This window comes from Colletotrichum graminicola (assembly GCF_000149035.1).
Source record: "Colletotrichum graminicola M1.001 genomic scaffold supercont1.7, whole genome shotgun sequence".
Lineage (NCBI taxonomy): Eukaryota > Fungi > Ascomycota > Sordariomycetes > Glomerellales > Glomerellaceae > Colletotrichum > Colletotrichum graminicola.
In genome coordinates this window covers 1,066,584-1,085,137 of record NW_007361011.1, presented here as the reverse complement: position 1 = coordinate 1,085,137, position 18,554 = coordinate 1,066,584, and the positions used below count along the sequence as shown (strand labels likewise).

Genomic DNA, 18,554 nt, shown 5'->3' with positions numbered 1-18,554 from the left:
GATAGTAGATGAATATGGCGTATATGAATGACTCCCCCGAATACAAGAACACAATCACGCATCACCCAGCGCCCATCATATATAAAAAAACCTAAACCTCTGCTCCACATAGGTAGGCCGGTGCTATATCAATATGCTTGAACCCAAACCGGCTAGGATCTTGACTTGGGTGATGCGAGATGGGAGATTAGAAGATACATCGAACATACTCGACTATAAGGGAATAGATAACAGGAAATCATGACGGAAACAATAGAGGCCTTGTTTGAGAACTTCCTCTCTCGACGTATTGCATGTGGAACAGTAACTATGCCATGGAGCGTGGGGACCCATCGATCGTATACCGGGTACGGAAGCCGAGTTCGCGCCGCCAGACCCCGGTTTCGGCCTCCGGGTCCTCTCATACGAACACTTCGGCCCGCTCCACTCATCGGCGATAATCCACTTGCCTCATGGCCGCTGCCTACCAGCTTCCAGGCGTGCTGAGGCTGTACCTCGTCAGATGAGACATCTGTTCGGCCTCTGAATCAAAGACCGGCCAGGGTTCAGCAAGCAGAAAGAAAGAAGGAAAGAAAAATGTATTACTTATCGCGCACCCAGTGGTCTTCAGCAAGTAGCCACAGCTTTACAGTTCAAGGTCCTCGATTCCAACTCATCACACCATTGGCAAGACTCTTCTCTTCCCGCAATGATGACGAATATGAATTCTCCGGACATACCCATCGCCATTGTCGGCATGTGGTGCCGGTTTACTCAAGAGCCTGGGGTTGGCTGGATACTGCTGCTTCCACTTGGCCATTTCGCGGCGGACGTATGCATCGTCGATGGGGAGAATGAAACGTCTGTACCATGGTGAGGCAAAAGAACGGGATCGCGTCTGGTGTACGACTGTGAAGAGTGGGTGTCCCAAGATGTGGTGGGTCAAGTGGCATGGCTCTCTCTGTACGTGGACGAGATGCGTTTTATATGATACGACATGTACACATGCACCCCCATTGATCGTGCTCCTCATGCTGAGCTGAAGGGGATGTGGGAAACAGGCTAGAATAGACAGGGTGGAAGCAGAGATGCTCCCGCTTTCAGTCCGGCCCGGCACGTCAGGCTTCTCCGCATGAGACCGGCCGCCGCGGCTTCGTTTCGGTCCGGTACCGTACCGTACCCTGTTTAACCGGCTCCCGAAAAGCCCAACATCAGCACACTCCCTCTGAAGCCCCTGCTGCGGACTGTACCTATCATCCGGCATCACCACCTCGATGCCTTACTGCTTCCAGTTAGTGGCAGACACATATACTCCCGACCTCCCCCCTGCTTGGCTTCAGCGGCCTACACGTACAACAAATTGTTTACGACCATCTCGCCACGCTCGCCATGCTGCTCTTCTTGCCTGGAGTCTACTTGCTTGCAGCCACTGTCTGCATTCTTGGTCTTGTGGCTTTGGCGGAACTCTTGATCCCCGGCTACAGCCCGAAGGTTCTCCGAGTAGCCTTGTCAAGAGTGTTGAACGTGAGTTGCCGGGCCTTGCCACGTCGAGCCTGACTTGACCTGACGCCTGACATGCAAAGACCATCCTCGTGTACAGGTTCCCCATTCAGACCCCAGACAGACTCGGATCCATCCCGTCCTGTCCCTACCAATGGCCCAATTGTCAAGGAGACGATGGCAAGTTTCTGTCCGGCATTGAAAACTCGGCGCGCTGGCACGCCGAGCACGGGACCGTCTATCGCATATGGTCTGGCATGAAGCCCGAGATGTGAGTACCCGGTAGCCTCGATCGTTGTTCCATCGTTCATGACTCGATATCTTGTCGCAAACACTCACTGCGTGCCATCATCGCAGCGTCTTGACCGAGCCACGCCAGCTCTCGGCAGTCTTCAGGGACTCGGACAAGCATACCAAGGCGCCTGCCAACAACTCGGGCGCATACATGGACCGTCTCCTCGGGCAGTGCGTGGGTCTCATTAGCGGCCAAGGCTGGCGGCGGGTCCGGAGCGTGGTGGAGAGAGCGTTTGGATTCCGCGCGGCCTCGTCACCGGCGACGTCGGCGAGCATCGAGCGGCTCGTGGAGCGGCACTTTGAAGAGCTGTCGCAGACGGAGCGCGTCCGGAACGGCATTCTACACCCGGCCGAGGATTTGAAGATGCTTCCCTTCTGGGTCGTCTGCGAGGCACTGTACGGCCGTCTCCAGTCCACCCTCCTCTGTTTGAACTGACTCGCCCAACAGTCTGGAATACACGTGTTGACCATTCTCACATGTTCCCCAATTGTAAGCCGCCTCGCATGCGGACAGCGTGCACCAAGTGTCACGCATCAAAGGTGCCACCCGCCGACGTTAATGTTCTGTTGCAACATATCCCCCGAGGACATGCTTGCTGATTTTGACCCCATGTGGACCGCCCATATAGGTCCGTTGCGACAGTAACAAGGCCGGCTGCGCCCGCTGTATGCAAAACAACCTCAACTATGTCTACAAAGTCTCCATGGTTGGGCGAACATCCAAGAAGCGGCATGCCCCCAATGCGGGCATCGCCGAGCCGCCACACCGTCGGAGGCGCACCAACTCGACAGGCCAAGAAACAGCCGACCAGTCCAGGGAAGTGGATGGAGACTCGGACTTCTTTTGCTCTCCGGCTGCAGCGGTCTCGAGCGATACGCCAAGTGCCTCTTTGCCCAAATCTATCGACCCCGTCAACACCCAGTTTCTGGCGGCGACGGGCTATAGCAGCTCCCTCAGCCTCGACGACTTTTCCGTCATGGCGCGGTCGCAGCTCGACTTTTCGACGGGGCCCCTGGAAAATTGGTGGGAGCCGGCCGGAGGCGGAGCCGGTGGTGACGACGGAAGCTCCGGAGGCGGAGACGGAGGCGGCGGCCCCGTTCCCGAAGGGTCCCACCGCAGCGGCAGTGGCCCGACGCGAAGCCTGGGGTCGGTCCGCAGCACGCTAACAATGCCCCGTCTCATTCGGCGACCCCGGGTCTCCCAGACCATGCCGACAGCGCCGCCGATGACGACGGTCGCAGGCGGCTGGCGCAGCTCATGTCGCTCTGCCGCAAAGCCCGCAAGCTCGAAGGCCAGCTCGAGTCCCGGCTCAGCACGCTGGACGAGATCATGAAGATGAACAAGACGTACCTGGCCGAGATTTTCAACATGACGGGCGCCAAAAGGGATGGGGAGGAGGGCAAGGATGGCTGCCGCACCTGCCGGTGCTCCCTCGCCGTCATGGCCACCTGTCTCGACACCATGCTGACCCTCTTCGAGAACGTCCTCAAAGCGTCCTGGCTCAATCCCCGAGGCAGCCAATCGTCGCCGTCCGGCGAGCCCTGCATGCCCAGCCTGCACTTTGGCGTATTCGAGGTCGATCCCGTGGAGCAGGCCGCCATCGCGCGGAGGATCCTGTCCCGGGAGCTGCAGAGTTACCGGGACGTCGTGCGCATGCTGGCTGCCACCTTGAACAGCCGCTCCAATGATAATTTTACAGGCTCATGGGACAATGGTACCTGTCGCTGACGTCTAGAGTCGAGCGGCTACCCATTGCGTTAGATGTCGAACAGGGTGTTCATCTGCGTTGATCTTCATGCCTGCGTTTCGTCTCTGCCCCAATGGAGCTCTGGAACAAAGTCCGGGCCGCTTCTCAGCGGCGGCCCCAATGGCGAGGCATCTCTGTTGGACTTTGCCTTCTCCCCCGTGTGCGGATGGGCCTTACAGTACTACACTCCGCCTTCTGCCGATACGTCAGCTCACAGGCCGATCGGCGTCTTCGGATACATACGTACATAGGGAGGTGTAGTTAAACAACTGCGACGAGCGGACCGATAGGTAAGGCCGACGCAGGGTTAGACTGGACCGGGGTCTGTTGTCCACATTCCTCTGCGCCGACTTTACACAAAGTCACCGACAGGAAGTTATATTAGTCTTGAAGGTCTACCAGAGACCTCAAAAGGCCTGTATTTTACTCTTACCTCTTCGCAAAGGCTCAACCGTTGTATCATCTCAGTGGCACCTTGTATGCCCGACAAACATCATGGCCGGCACTCTGTTCATGGCAGCCATAGCAGTTGTATTACTACTTTTCTGGTACTTTACCACACCAACGTACTCAGACGGCGAGCGGAGGCCGATCCCACCTCGTATTCCCATTCTTGTCCATGCCGTGAGCTTCTCTCGAGACCGTAGTACTTTGATAGCACGATGCATGTAAGAGGTGACACCACCGGCTGGCTGTGCAACCTCCAAGCTTACAATTCCTCCCTACAAGTGCTCAGAACAAGAACGAGGCCTTCTCGATGCTGATTTCTGGAACGAAACAATATGTTTTCAACAAGTCGGCAGAGTTTACTGAAGTCTTCAGAAGCCCCAAGTCTCTTGACAGCGTGGGATTGATGATTCTCGATGTGAGAATGACCCGCTGTGTCGATGGCGATATCATGAAAGAACGAACAGACGGTTTCGGAGGACGGATGAGACGATCGATGCCTGCTCTTGTAACGAAAATTTCAAGGATGCAACAAGAAGGGCACACCAGGCGGCTTATACCACCGAGGGTGACGGAAGCGCTCGCGTTGACGTGGACGCCGAGAGGGAAATATGCGCACTTTTATGAAGCAAGCCCCTGCTCATGCAATGCAACGTGATTTCTGGATGGGGAAAGGCATAGCCTGAAGGACACTGACCGAACTGCCTGGTACATCAAGTCGGTGTCCGTTGGTCGGAGGCCGACAACAAGACTTCGAATAAGACGTCGATTAGTTGTATTTACTACGTACAATGCGAGTGACCAGGATGAGCTCCCTCCCTCCCTCCCTCCCTTCCTCTCTCTCTCTCTCTCTCTCTCTCTCTCTCTCTCTCTCTCTCTCTCTGTACGAGGTGTTCGCACATGGCTAGTCGGGCACCCTCAGAGCAATCAACTGTCCTTAACGGGGTTTTCTCCGGCGCTGCACTAGATGAATGGGAGCTCGTGACACTCACGCGCCCCATCAGTTATCGGGACAAGAGCCGGTTCAAGCCCGCTCAAACGGTGATTGTCAATGTTTTTCAAGGGGTGGTAAGTGGTCAGGATGTGCGGAAGCGCTAACGACGGCCAAGAGCCCTAAAGGAGACCCACGGAGTGAATAAGATTCAGCAGAGGGTATAACGGCAGTAGTATCCGAGGGATAACGGAGGCTTTCAATTAGGCCTGTTACCAACAGATGCCACTTGACCCACCACATGTTGGGACACCCTCTCTTCACAGTAGTACACCAGACGCGATCCCGTTCTTTTGCCTCACCATGGTACAGACGTTTTATTCTTCTCATCGACGATGCATTCGTCCCTCCGTCTCTCTCTCTCTCTCTCTCTCTCTCTCTCTCTCTCTCTCTCTCCGTTTTCTGTCTCCGTCTCTCACATTCCACTTGGTGTTGTGATTCGGACCAGGCTGAGTCTACAAACAAACGGTCGAGCTCAACCTGCCCCTATCGAGCCATCTCATCCCGTGGACCAAACTCTCGACTCCGATTCAGATTAGCAGCTCTCTCTCCAAGATGAGCGCCGAAAGCATCACAGAATGATGGCGGCGCCCTCGGTCTCCCCGTCCAGCCACTTAAGCAAGACGGCGAGACTCCGAGCGCCGCCTCTCGACCGACTGGACGCGCGAATACCCCCAAGGCCTGAGGCTCTGGTTCATCATCGCCTCGCTCTGCCTCACTGTCTTTCTCGTCGCGTTGGACCGTACCATCATCGCACCCGCCTTGGGTGCCATCACCACCGAGTTCGGATCCATCCGCGATATTGGATGACATGGCGCCGCCTACCTACTCACCGCAACAGCGCTGCAACCCATCTACGGATCCATCTACCGCCTCTTCTATATCAAGCCCACCTACCTAGGCGCCATTGCCATGTTTGAGATTGGCAGTCTGATATGCGCCGTGGCGCCGTCGTCGACCGTCTTCATCAATGGCCGCGCCACTGCTGGCATGGGCTCGGCTGGGCTCTTTTCTTCTTCGTGGCATCCAGGGATTAGGTGTGGCCCTCCTCCGACAGCCCGTGCGATTCATTTTGCAAGTCGTGAGCCGTCTGCAGCTTCTTTTTCTCCGTCTCCAAGGTCAAGAATAGACGCATAAACTACGCCGCACCCTTAATTAAGCCTCTTGATTTTCTTCTTATAGTCGGCCGAGATGCCCTAAGCTCCTGTTCCTACCTATTGACTGTGGCAGAGTGGTCAGCCTTGTGATTGGCGGGAATCTCGTCCTTGGACTTGTTTCTATCTTCCAGGCTCTTGACCTGCTTCTTAAGCGCCTCGACCTACTACTGAGCCTTAGTTATGGCTGCCTTGGCTGCTTTGACCTAGCTCTTATTATCACATGCGATAAGGGGATGAGTTAGCATTGATGTTACAGCCAGTATTTCAACAGTAGATTTTTCTGCTTATACTATAGCTAAGGTTAGTACTTCTTTAATAGCTAGCTTTAGTGTCTTACCTTGCTAGTCTGTCAATTACTTAGTGAAAAGCTTAAGTGTGCATTTCCTGAGTGACAAGAAGGACAAATACAATATACTTGCACATTTTGCCCGTGCGGTGTAACAGAGGTGTGCGGCTGTTAGATTTGATATGTACGTTTGAAGTAGATACAGAAGTGACCCGCCTCGGGGCGGGAAAACAATGAAAGAAATGAAGAATATAGGCGGCCTTAGGCTGTGTACTTGCTAGCCCATAATGGTAGATGTATGATATCTTCGCCTTTCAAGTTGAGATGTCAATGTTCCCTCGGCGGTATTTGACACCTTATTTTGAAGAGACCAGCGAGCAAGAGCTTCTTATTTGCCTGAGACGGTGTACTTGGACGATCCAGCAGCGTTGCCCCAGCCCTCGGTGGAAATGGTCTGGTAGTTCATGGTGCCAAGGTTCATGCCAAGCTTCTGCCAAGCAGCAACGTGGTTGGCAAAGGTGATGGTGCCGCCGTTCGGGCGACCGCTCTTGCGCACAGAAATGTACTGAGTGAAGGTGGTGGTACCCACGATGGAGGGCTGGTTGACCTGCGTGTGCTTCCAAATATCGTACTCGGATCCGTCGCTCGTGAGCGATCCCACCTTAGTGCCCTGAGCAGCACCTTGCCCGTTGCTGTACTCTTGAACATAGTACTCCACCAACGGGCTGGTAGACCAACCGTACAGGGAGACTAGAACAGTGCCAGCATTGGCTGAGGTTGAGCCGGAGAAGGTAACAGATCTATCCATATTAGTCAAGGACTCAAGGTGAAACAGCGAGGTCTACAATCAGGGGCAAGGTCTTACCTGGTCTTGGAGCCCGTGGTCCAGCCTTTGCCGACTACGAAATCCTGGGCGCCTGAGAACTGCACAGAGTATCCGTTGCCGGCGGGGCTGAAGTTGACGTTCCCGCTTGTCTTGTAGTTCTGTGTGTAGTCCTGGCGACGAGCGAGGCTGGTAGAGGAACTCAGCTCGAAGTCAGGAGCGTCAGGGCTAGCGATAGGAGACGCGAAGGCCTGGACGATAACCGAGGCAGCGAGGGCCAACTGAGTGAAGGAGACCATGGTTTCGGTATAAAAGAGAGAGATCTGAGATGTAGTGGTATAATGATTCAGTGAAATGATTGACTGGTGATGAAGTCCAGGTGAGTAGAAACGAGAGAACAGCTTCAGCTTTTATAACCATCTCACAGCTGGTCATCAATGCCAGTTTCCTCCCCGCCCATAACGCATTTTGTTATTTCAACCAGGAGGCTCTGTTAATGCCGGATGGTAATCTATTGAAGATCGCGTGAAACATTAACCGCCGAATAAGCAAGTCGACGGTGTAAGCCTTTGCCAAGTCACGCCCACGTTGTGGCCCTGCTGTATGTGCACCGATATCACCGCCTGCGGTCCAATTCATGGCTTTAACCGGGAGGTTCCACCAATCACCCAACGGCAATCTACCGAAGATCACCGTGAAACGGTACTAGGGATGAGCAACTCCCGTTAGACAAGCTTTCGCCAAGCTTAGGCACACTGCGAATGACGGTTTCTGTACCCGGCTAAATGCACCTTGATTAAAAGTGAAAAACACTAGTTTAGATAGGCTAGGGTACCAATAGTCCGTAGGCGGACTCTTTGACGTCTTTCAAGTTTAAGAATCTATGATGTGATGGAAAATGAATATATCTATTCCGAAACGCAGCTCGGTAAATCCGCGGCTTGTTACACGTTCTGGTCCCTAACCATTCGTTCACTCTTAATGAAACGGCTAGTCAGAACAAAACAGACTAGTTGTTAATCCTAGGAAGAGACCCGCTAACCAAATATTTTCCGTGTTCGCATTCCGTCCTTCGCAGACCCACAGCAGGGTCTAGGCCTTCTCTATCGAGTACATATTCGGCGTGAGATCCTGACATCCAGTTGGCGGGTTAATATGGCACATTTCCCGGTGAACTCATGGTAGCTTCTCCACACTTTCCGCCTTTGATCTCGAGGACACGGGGGCTATGATTCAAGTTTAGAGAGAAGAGCCGAGTTTAGCCTATCAACCAGGCCTCCTGATCAGGCCCTTTGCCCTCGGAGTTTGATGTCTCCGTCACGCCCCGCTCGAACCATTGTTGTTAATTATGTGTATGTTATAGACGAGGGATCGCCTTCTACGTAGTACTTGCACCTTGTTTACATTAAAGACATGCTATCCGAACCGCTTTGGTATAAGAGTGAAGATCTTAAGTACCGGGTGCTACGGTAAACAATTTAGGCATCGGATAAGACGGAAGACCCCTCAAGCATAAGAACAACGGCATGCACTACGTAATGAAATGCAGCGTCTGCTAGAAATTATGTTAAGTAGTTATCCTATCTAGAATCGACATATGAGGTGATGCCGGATAAAAGCGCCTACTCGAAATGGTATGTGCGTGTGGTAAGCCACATCTTGCGGCGATCATAATTGGCACTGGCCATGTGAAGCTATGCCAGTTTCACGACACACTATAAACACAGACTGTAGCAAATGGCACGGGCAATTCTGAGGCTCATAATGTTCACTGATGTCTGATATAAAGGTTAGATGTGAAAATGCCGAAGGACGTGGCAATTCGCATCTGCGGATTGTTTCATATCTATTTAAAATGACGTGTTCTTGCACTACCCCCACAAAAGCAGCATCACCATGGTGTCCAGTACCCACGAATCAAGATCAGACACACCAGTTGGGACGAAAGTCCGATGGCCTCGGAAACAGAGGTGATCTTATCGCTACCACATAAGGCGTGACTTGAAGAAACCATGACCAGAATCATGAAGAAATATCAGTGTGTATGACGTTTCGAACAGACTTCTAACGACACCGTAGAGCAGATTATGTTTCTTGTACCACGTGTCTGACGACAAAGAGTACACCCCATGGGTGGGAAGCTTCTAAGCTGGCTGCTGTTAAGGAAAGAAAGAAAGCTAAAAGACACTTTAAATAACGGGAGATTTGCGTTTGACCAACTGTCATCCCAAGTCCAAAAAGCTTCGTCAGAACAGACATTAACATGATTAGTTAAGTAAAAAGAAGCGCTTGGATGTTTAGAATGACACACTTTACTGGCTTCTGTCAAATCCTCTTAACGAGACACGTCCTTGTCCGCATCAAGAGTAATCCAGGCTCTGGTCTTGAGACTAGCAGTAATAGTAGCGTATAAGTAGGTACTCATCGCTCCGCGCGCATTAGCTTCTACATTTTCGCCTCTGCCTGCCTGCTCCTTGCGTCTATCAAGTTCAAGGTCGCGTTGGTACACGCGCTGATCGGTCATCCGCTTCTTTTCTTTTTGCGAAGAATTTCGAGCCTCTTTGCTTTCTCAAGATTGTTCATTTATACAGCAAGCTCGTCGTCCATTCAGTAAGGGAAATCAAGGGCCTCTTTATGCACCTGTTCCGTGATTGCTTTGCCTGGGACCTCCCAACTTTGTCAAAGTCATTGCGGCAGATATACCTGCCTAGGGGAAATACTTTCTAAGACTCAGCCTTATTTTCCAAAAGTCCGCGAGATGAAAAAGAATAATCCTCGCTAGGCTCGATCTGATCACTATTTTGACCTGCTCTTCACGGTGAACACAAATCATGAGGTCACTCTCACTTTCAGCTTGCTAGCATATCCGCAGTCTCTGAATTATTGAAAGATGTATTTTCGCCAGTAGGAGCTGCATCCATCATGCCTTCGGGATCTATACCCGCCAAGGTAGGCTCTCCAAGTCTATTGGCTTCTTCTCTGGAGGTGTCCCACGGAACTCCGGTACTGTAGAGGCGGCCTCGATAGCATCGGTTTCTTGCTTCGAAGGCGTGACGTTTGCTTCAGACTCTGAGTCTCTCGGGGTGTTGTCTGTACTTGCAGTCATGGTCTGTTAAAGTCATCGTCGCCTGGAATGTGCATGTTCCACAAGACTTGAAGATACATCACCTTGAATAACATATCTGAATTCACTGCAGCGTCTTTTTCAACAACCGCAAACCTCTTTCGACAACGGGTACGGAAAGTTACGTTTGATGATTGTCTCCAGCTCGTAGAGTATACGTAGTGCGATTCTCAACAGGTTACGCGAGGAGTTTCTATGGTCTTTCCACGGAAGAAACAAGGGATCTGTTTTTCCGACAACGTCTAGATGGACGACTCCTCGATGTGTTATGGCTGTCTACATGATAGCCAGTCCGCTGGCTGTGGCAGAGACATAACTGTTGCTTTCTTGAGAATGACTGGGATTCGTATCTCGAAGAGAGCCCGGGTCCGATACGGCGTATTTGGGTGTATGGATATGCTGTAGCAGATTTCCAAGGTTGTCGGCCTCTTGGGGAGTAGTAAAAGAACACCAGAGACTTATAATATAAGAACATACACAGAATGAATCATGATTACCGCCAAGCAGGATGAAAGAAACGCGGACCGGGCACGTATACACAGAGATGCCTAATCCAAGCTAGGAGAGTTGGGAAGGGGATGATGCTTGCGCGAGCAGCTACGAGAGCAGATGAATACTGGGCCAACATGAGCTTGAGTCTTGATTAGCTATTCCTATCTCCAAATGAATCTCCGCGTATCTCAGGGACCGGGGCGCAAACGTCAATTTAAGAACCAGCCTGCGTAGTGTTGCACGGGCCATCACAAGATCTCAAACTTTATCTAAAAGGATTCATGATTAATGCCATGTCCGCACGGCCATCAAGGCACCAAAGTAGGTAACCTAAGAAGAGCGCGCAGATTAGAGCAGAAGCTAGAGTGGATCTTGGGTTTAAGAGTCAAGACGGATGCTATGTTTTATAAATGTTCGTTGGACCTACTGCTGCCAGCTTACCGAGGTGCTTCTTAGGGCCTGATCGGCATCGCCAATATCATTTGACACCGCCAATATGGACCGACATCACGGACCAAGCACTAGCCACAAGTACTAAAAAGCTTAAATTGTGCCGCACTAGGCTAAAAAACAGGAGGGTATATTATGATTTTAGTTTTATGTTACAGAACTCTAATTTTACTAGTATGGGCTATATACTGCTAGGAAATATAACTTTCTTATTAGCAGATATTGACACAGCCTTCCTGGCAGCTGTTGCAGATCTAACAGGAGGAGCTGGGCTGCGATAGTGGCGTGAAGTGACGCAGTGTAAAGGCGAAGCGTAACGGCAAAGCAGTAAAGCAAGACAAGCAATAACAAGGAGCTAAACAAAAAACACAGGGCAAGATAGGTAACAGGTAGTGAGTGTATTAATGGTTAACCTCCTTCCTGTAGGAGGTCTAGTAGTAATGGCCTATATACCCAGCGCACACGTAGATAAGCACGTGCTAGTGGGTATATAACTACCACCTCATGCTATCTAACTATCTTTAGCACTTGCCCTATAACTGATATACTAAAAACCCTGATTTCCCTATATAAATTACTACTAGCCTCTAGACTTAGGTTAAACTTTACAAAAGGAGTTAAGGACTAATATAGCCTACTGTTACCTACTGTTACTTACTACTGCCTACTGTTGCTAGCGCCTACCTGCCTATAGTTGCCTATTATTACTAGTGCCTGCCTACCTACTGTTGCTAGCACTACTTAGTAGGCAGGTGCTAGTAACAGTAGGTAGGCGTTAGTAACAGTAGGCAGTAGTAGGTAACAGTAGGCAGTAGTAGGTAACAGTAGGGTATAGCTATTACTAGCTATAGCAGGGGTCCTAGCAGTACATTCATCAAATTAACCCTTAACCTTGCATTGAACTCTCGTTAACCCTAACCCTATGTGTTTTTATACCGGAGTACAGGCGATATCGCCCTAATATCGGCGCAGCCGATCAGGCCCTTAGTCCCACTCCATCAACCAATGGGATTGAAGGCAATCCAGGCCTTCGCATCAAGCAGTCACGATCCTGGAGACATGAAGTCATATGAGGAAGTGAAGGAGTTAGGTTCTCCCAGGCAAGTAACGAGTGATGTTGCAGAGAATATGCACTACGAAATTCTATTCAACTCGGTGATAGTTGCTCGAATAGTTGAAGTATTTTAAATGATAGCCAGGCCCTCCTCTGATATCTTGTCATTGTACAATCTTCTCCTCAATTTCGAGTCCAAATGCTCAATGTCCTGCGGGTCATCTTCCCCCTGATCTGCCTCATGTCCCCAACGCATTGTACCATCAGCGTAACAACTCCCTACCATCGTCGTCCGTCTCAAGTTGCCCAAGTTATCGAATCTCCCGGTTTGAGAGGGAAGAAACTCTAGACTGCCGGTGTAGCCCCGGAGGATGTACGGCATGAGACCACCTTCGAGTATGTAAACTTCGTCCCCCGCACACATGCTTTCCGGCCCAATACCGACTTGACCTAGTTCGGTAATAAACAAACGATGACCTGCCGTCATGGTACGCACAGTATCTTCGATCCACTGGATTTCGTGCATTTCGAGGGGCTTCTGTGAATCGAGGTCTTTCGGGACCGTTTCGATCTCATCCATCAGAGATTGCGATTCAGGAACCCAGGCGGCCGCCCCCCCTAAAGTCGCAGTCTGTGTCAAAGGATTTGAGTCTAAAGTTTCAGGATTGTCGCTAGACGTGTCTTTACAGCCTCCTCCCCTGAGGAGGCCAAGCTCAAACTTCCCCAGGAGCCAAAATGTGACTCGCCGGTGCTGTTCTGGCTCTAGTGGATGTAAGCGACCCCCGTTTTCATTGGAGACTCGCAGAGAGTAACAGAGACAGATCGCAATAACTTCTAAAAACGATTGCCGGTAGATTCTCCAAATCTTATGCATCCCATTGCTTGGTCGAATCTGCACAATGGCCGAGGCAAGATTTGAGAGATCGGTTAGAATGACTTCGCTGACAGTCTCGACCAGGCCACATTTGACGCCATTCAGAACCAATGCCTGAGGGTGCTGGTCCTCTGGATCTTGGGGATTTTTGATGTACCTCGCTAGGGTTGGGAGTAGGTGAACAGGCTTCCAATGTGGGCTGTATTTTGTTGCTACCAAGCGCTTGATATACTGTCCGGGCACGAGCGTTGTACCACTAGATGCGGCTTGATCGACGGAACACTCTTTGAACATGGCACGACTGGCGTTGAAGTGCAGTGGTATTTCTCCATGCAGACGAAAGCGACGCTGATCAAAACCTGGTGCCACGTTGTCTGAAGACCAGTCAGGCACCCATGAGGGAGTACCCCTGCAAGATTTAGCAAGTAGGTCGAACGTTGCCATCCAAATGAGACCGGTCTGGAGAATGATTTCATGGGTCACTGCTGTGAACAGGCTGCTGCTAGTGTAGGTATCGTAGTTGGCCTTGATGCCGACGTCACTATGTTGAAAAACTCGCTCTTTCTTCAAGTCTTGCGCAAGCTGAAGAAGAGCAAAGACCTTGTCTTTGGGTTCGGATGACTTCCTACTGCGGAATTTTCTCAGTAGCCACAGCAGTGGACTAGTCGTTGTGATATGTGCTGCGTTCCTGAAGGTGCCTGGGAACCGCGTCGTGTCGATGGCGTACACTTTTTCCGCCAGGTAGGATATGACTTTTTTCAACTCCTTGGACCGCAACCTGGGTAGCAGCAGGAAGTTCTCGGTTGCCTCGACAATGAAAGTAAATGGCAGTGTGGCACGTCCGTACGCAATTGTAAGATTTTTGGCGACGCATGCTTCCTGTATAACCCACATGCGGTTCCACCAGTCACTGTTAGCGAAGAGGCGGATCCTCTCGGCTATTATCAGCTGAATCCTCTGATCCTCGGTCGAATGGTTTCTTGTGAGCGAAGTGAAATAATCATCGAAGAAGTTGACGTTCATGCTCGCAAGTCTGAACGTTGTAAAGAAGCTAAAAAGAGAGACAATCTCGTCGTTCTCTGACATCGATCCGGGTGGGAGTTTCTTCCAAATATCGGCGAGGTATTGATGAGCCAAGGCTTCGTCTATGCCGGTTTCAGAAAAATGAACCGGAGAATTCTGGCCAAGCTTTTCAAAACGATGTGGGTAGTTTCTCAGGCTGCGGTCCAAGCCGTCGCCCAGGTAGGCGATGACGTCCGTAGCCCGGCCGAAGATATCGTGCATCGATCCAACCTGACAGCTCTTCTCCACGGCGTTATGCTGATTGATACAGATCGAGTCGACCCAGAGAACAACGGGTTCTCCCCGTCGCCGAATCGCGCGCAAGGCCCGATCAAGATTGAAAGTAATGTAGTGGACCTTGCCACTGACGATGATCTGATTAGAAGTCCTGGTGCTGCCCCAGGCGTAGGATAGGGCAGTGTATCGCCTGGATCTGTCAGCCACGTACATTGTTGCCTCCAGACCTTCCAGCCAGTCGCCGGGATGAAGTTGAAGAAGACGGATTTCAGAGCCTTTGAGCTCCTCGGCATACTGAAAGGTCGACATCACTGGTCAGTTTATGGGATGGGAACGTGATAGAATATCTGCATAAAGCGAGAAGAGTTGAGGAGGACGATACATGGCTAATAGGCACATGTCCGCGTTCGAGAGAAACACCGTGTCAGCCTGCAGCTCCGAGCGCTATTGATTGGAGTGTTAGATGCATGAGGTAGCCACAGGCCAACACAAGCTTGATCAAGCAAGACATGGTCGGGAGTACTTAAAGGCAAGTGGAGACCTGGATCCTCGCTCAGAAGCGCGCATATTCCCTTCCGTAGTAGCATTGCAGCTGCATCGTAGTTATTGCGTACAGAGCCGTAACCATGTCAGAATGATAAAAAACCAACGCCGCAAACACGAATACTCGATGCTGAATCTGTGTCTTGATTTAGGTGGGGGGAAGGGGGGGGGGGGGGGAGGTTGACAGGGATTGGAAAATACCCCTCCTCAATTACATAAGCCATATCAGGTAAGGCAACAACTGAGTGGTCCGTGCCAGGGGAACATCACGAAAGGCTGCAATAATTTTTTGGAGCTCCAGAAGCTTCTTGGGCCACGAACAGCACAAGTACAGCCTCCCCTCCCGCGACGACACACGAACTCAGATCTGTACCCCGAGCGGATCACTTACAACATACTGGTTGTTTAAGAATAAACATTCACAATGTCGTTCGGAGGCCAAACTCCGACCATTATTGTCCTGAAGGAAGGTCCGTTACCCCACCGCCCTCTGTCCCCTTGCCGACCCAGGAACCATTTGACTGATATATGCCTGTCGCGTAGGAACCGATACCTCCCAGGGCAAAGGTCAGATCGTTTCCAACATCAACGCCTGCTTGGCTGTACAGGCCACGATCAAGTCTACTCTTGGTCCCTATGGCGGTGACCTCTTGATGGTTGATGCCAACGGCAGGCAAACCATCACCAACGACGGTGCCACGGTTATGAAGGTTGGAAACCCCGTGTGGGTGGTGTTAGAGGATGAAATACTAACGCGCTTCTAGCTTCTCGACATCATTCACCCTGCGGCCCGAATCCTCGTCGATATCGCGAGATCACAAGATGCTGAGGTCGGTGACGGAACAACGTCTGTCGTTGTTCTGGCCGGAGAGATCCTCAAGGAGGTCAAGGAGCACGTGGAGCAGGGCGTCAGCTCTCAGGTTATTATCAAGGGCCTGCGGAGAGCTTCGATGATGGCCGTCAACAAGATAAAGGAGATCGCTATCGATACCAACGAGAGCAACAGAAGAGAGACCCTCGGCAAGCTCGCCGCCACAGCCATGACGAGCAAGCTGATCAAGCGCAACACCGAGTTTTTCACAAAGAGTACGTGGACCTTGGGCGATCTCAACTGATAGGGTGTTGCTAACCATACGTAGTGGTCGTGGACGCCGTTCTGTCCTTGGACCAGGACGACCTGAACGAGAAGTTGATCGGCGTCAAGAAGATCCCCGGAGGTTCCCTCACCGAGTCACTATTCGTCAACGGTGTTGCTTTCAAAAAGACCTTCTCCTACGCAGGATTCGAACAACAACCCAAGTCGTTCGAGAAGCCCAAGATCGTCTGCCTGAACGTTGAGCTGGAGCTAAAGGCCGAAAAGGACAACGCCGAAGTCCGCGTCGAGCAGGTGTCGGACTACCAGGCCGTTGTTGATGCCGAATGGCAGATTATCTACAAGAAGTTGGAGGCGATCCACAGCACCGGTGCCAAGGTCGTGCTCAGCAAGCTGCCCATTGGCGACTTGGCCACTCAATACTTCGCGGACCGTGACATCTTCTGCGCTGGCCGCGTTGCGTCCGAGGACATGGATCGCGTGGTCCAGGCCACCGGCGCGACTGTCCAGTCGACATGCTCAGATATCCTGGCGGAGCACCTGGGCACCTGCGGCAGCTTCGAGGAGCGCCAGATTGGTGGCGAGCGCTTCAACTTCTTCGAGGGCTGCCCCGAAGCCAAGACCTGCACACTCGTCCTTCGCGGTGGTGCTGAGCAGTTCATCGCCGAGGTCGAGCGCTCTTTGCACGACGCCATCATGATTGTCAAGCGTGCCATCAAGAACCATACAATCGTCGGTGGCGGTGGCGCCGTTGAGATGGAGGTCTCCGCGTACCTCCACAGGTTCGCCGACAAGAACATCCCCCACAAGCAACAAGCCATCATCAAGAGCTTTGCCAAGGCTCTCGAGATCATCCCCCGCCAGCTGTGCGATAACGCCGGCTTCGATGCTACCGATATCCTCAACAAGCTGCGGGTGGAGCATCGCAAGGGCAGCACCTGGGCCGGTGTCGACTTCACCAACGAGGGCGTCGCTGACATGATGGAGCGCTTCGTCTGGGAGCCGGCGCTGGTCAAGATCAACGCCATTCAGGCTGCGACCGAGGCCAGCTGCCTCATCCTCGGCGTCGACGAGACGATCCGCAACGAAGAGAGCCAGCAGCCCCAGGCCCCTGGCCAGCAGCTGCCCCCCGGCGCCGCCCAGCGCGCCCTGAGAGGTAGAGGGCGGGGCATGCCTCGTCGGTAAAGAGAGGTTACGACCGGGAAATGAATGGAAAAAGGAATTAAAAAAAGGAATTCGATGAATGGCGTCTGTATGATACCTAGAACTGGCCCCCAGGGGCTTTGGATTTCCGAAGTCCGAATAGACTGGGTCATTTGTCGCTTGTCACGAAACATGTCAAACTTCAGAAGTATCTCGTCATCTTTCAGAAACCTTGGCAGCTTGAATTGAACCAAGGTCGCAAGGTGAGGAACTGGACTGACTCAACCACGGGCAGCGCATCGGGAGATTCCAAGAGTGAAGACATGCTGCGTCATTACGCACATGATTCCCCCTCTTCCTCCCTCATCTTCCAAGTAGAAATACCGTTCTATTCCATGCCAGCCATATGCAATATGGAGTAAAACATCGCACCACGTCTTGGAGCGTACGCCGCACAAGACCATTCCATACCACGACCGATCTGCGCTTGACCGGCCCTGTGCATCGCGCGTATTAAATCAGCAGATATCATCTGATATGCTCTCCAAACAATCCTCCCAGTTCCCAATCCGGGGGTCTACTGGCTCCTTGGCCGGGGGCCCTCCCCTCGGAGCCGCTGGGGTCCCCGCATTTATCTTCACTTGTCACCGGTGACGCCCGGGGTACGTGGTCCGCTGCAGGTCGCTAGCCATTCTGAAGGGGCGGCGCTACATGGAACGGAAGAAGGATGAGTCGTCGTTGGGGTCGGAGCATTGGGATAAAGTAAAAAAAGTAAATAAAAAAACCTGCTCTTGTAGATCGTGAACTAGACACAACGCACACCTAGGAGGGGGGGGAGGGGGGGTCGAACTTCATGGCTGTGGTGGGGCAATCACCGCCATGTTGAAATTCGGGAAGCGTCGTCACCGGCAGGTGGAGAATTGAGATGGCAAGAGCTTTACCAAGAGCTCTTATTCGACGCACCTCTAATACCCTTCCTTTCCAAGCATAATGCCCCCCTCTTCCCCGGGTAGTCTACCTACATCGCGTCCCCGATCATGTGACTAGGCAGATATGCGGGAAATTTTTGGATAGATGTTGGCGATTTCCCTCCTACTCATCTCAGCGGAAAAAAAGAAAAGAATTAAAGAGGTGAAGAAAGAAAAACCGAAAGAAAGCTTCGCAATTATCCGCGCCCTCCTCCTCAACACTCTTGGGCCAGCAAGTGTCTCCCGTGGCAAACAGAAGACCGCCCCGCGCGTGCGATCTCGTCCCCCG

The 18,554-nt window shown here is 51.9% G+C and overlaps 4 protein-coding genes across 4 annotated transcripts; 2 read left to right on the top strand and 2 right to left on the bottom strand.

Moving 5' to 3' along the window:
• Window positions 1-1,368: 1,368 nt before the first annotated feature.
• On the top strand, window positions 1,369-3,502 carry GLRG_01977 (cytochrome P450 oxidoreductase GliC; the record flags this gene model as incomplete). Its single annotated transcript, XM_008093311.1, has 6 exons — window positions 1,369-1,503; window positions 1,563-1,750; window positions 1,837-2,155; window positions 2,222-2,263; window positions 2,403-2,898; window positions 2,979-3,502. 6 exons carry the CDS (start codon window positions 1,369-1,371, stop codon window positions 3,500-3,502), a joined length of 1,704 nt encoding a protein of 567 aa, XP_008091502.1.
• Window positions 3,503-6,790: 3,288 nt separating this feature from the next.
• GLRG_01976 (glycosyl hydrolase family 11) lies at window positions 6,791-7,524 on the bottom strand (the record flags this gene model as incomplete). The annotated part of the gene is made up of 2 exons (XM_008093310.1): window positions 6,791-7,202; window positions 7,268-7,524. 2 exons carry the CDS (start codon window positions 7,522-7,524, stop codon window positions 6,791-6,793), a joined length of 669 nt encoding a protein of 222 aa, XP_008091501.1.
• A 4,951-nt stretch (window positions 7,525-12,475) lies between these two features.
• GLRG_01975 (heterokaryon incompatibility protein) lies at window positions 12,476-14,827 on the bottom strand (the record flags this gene model as incomplete). The annotated part of the gene is made up of 3 exons (XM_008093309.1): window positions 12,476-12,976; window positions 13,033-13,107; window positions 13,244-14,827. 3 exons carry the CDS (start codon window positions 14,825-14,827, stop codon window positions 12,476-12,478), a joined length of 2,160 nt encoding a protein of 719 aa, XP_008091500.1.
• Window positions 14,828-15,485: 658 nt separating this feature from the next.
• Window positions 15,486-17,339, top strand: GLRG_01974 (T-complex protein 1; the record flags this gene model as incomplete). The annotated part of the gene is made up of 4 exons (XM_008093308.1): window positions 15,486-15,531; window positions 15,605-15,771; window positions 15,826-16,147; window positions 16,201-17,339. The coding sequence occupies 4 exons, from the start codon at window positions 15,486-15,488 to the stop codon at window positions 17,337-17,339; spliced, it is 1,674 nt and encodes a 557-aa protein (XP_008091499.1).
• Between the last annotated feature and the right edge of the window lie 1,215 nt (window positions 17,340-18,554).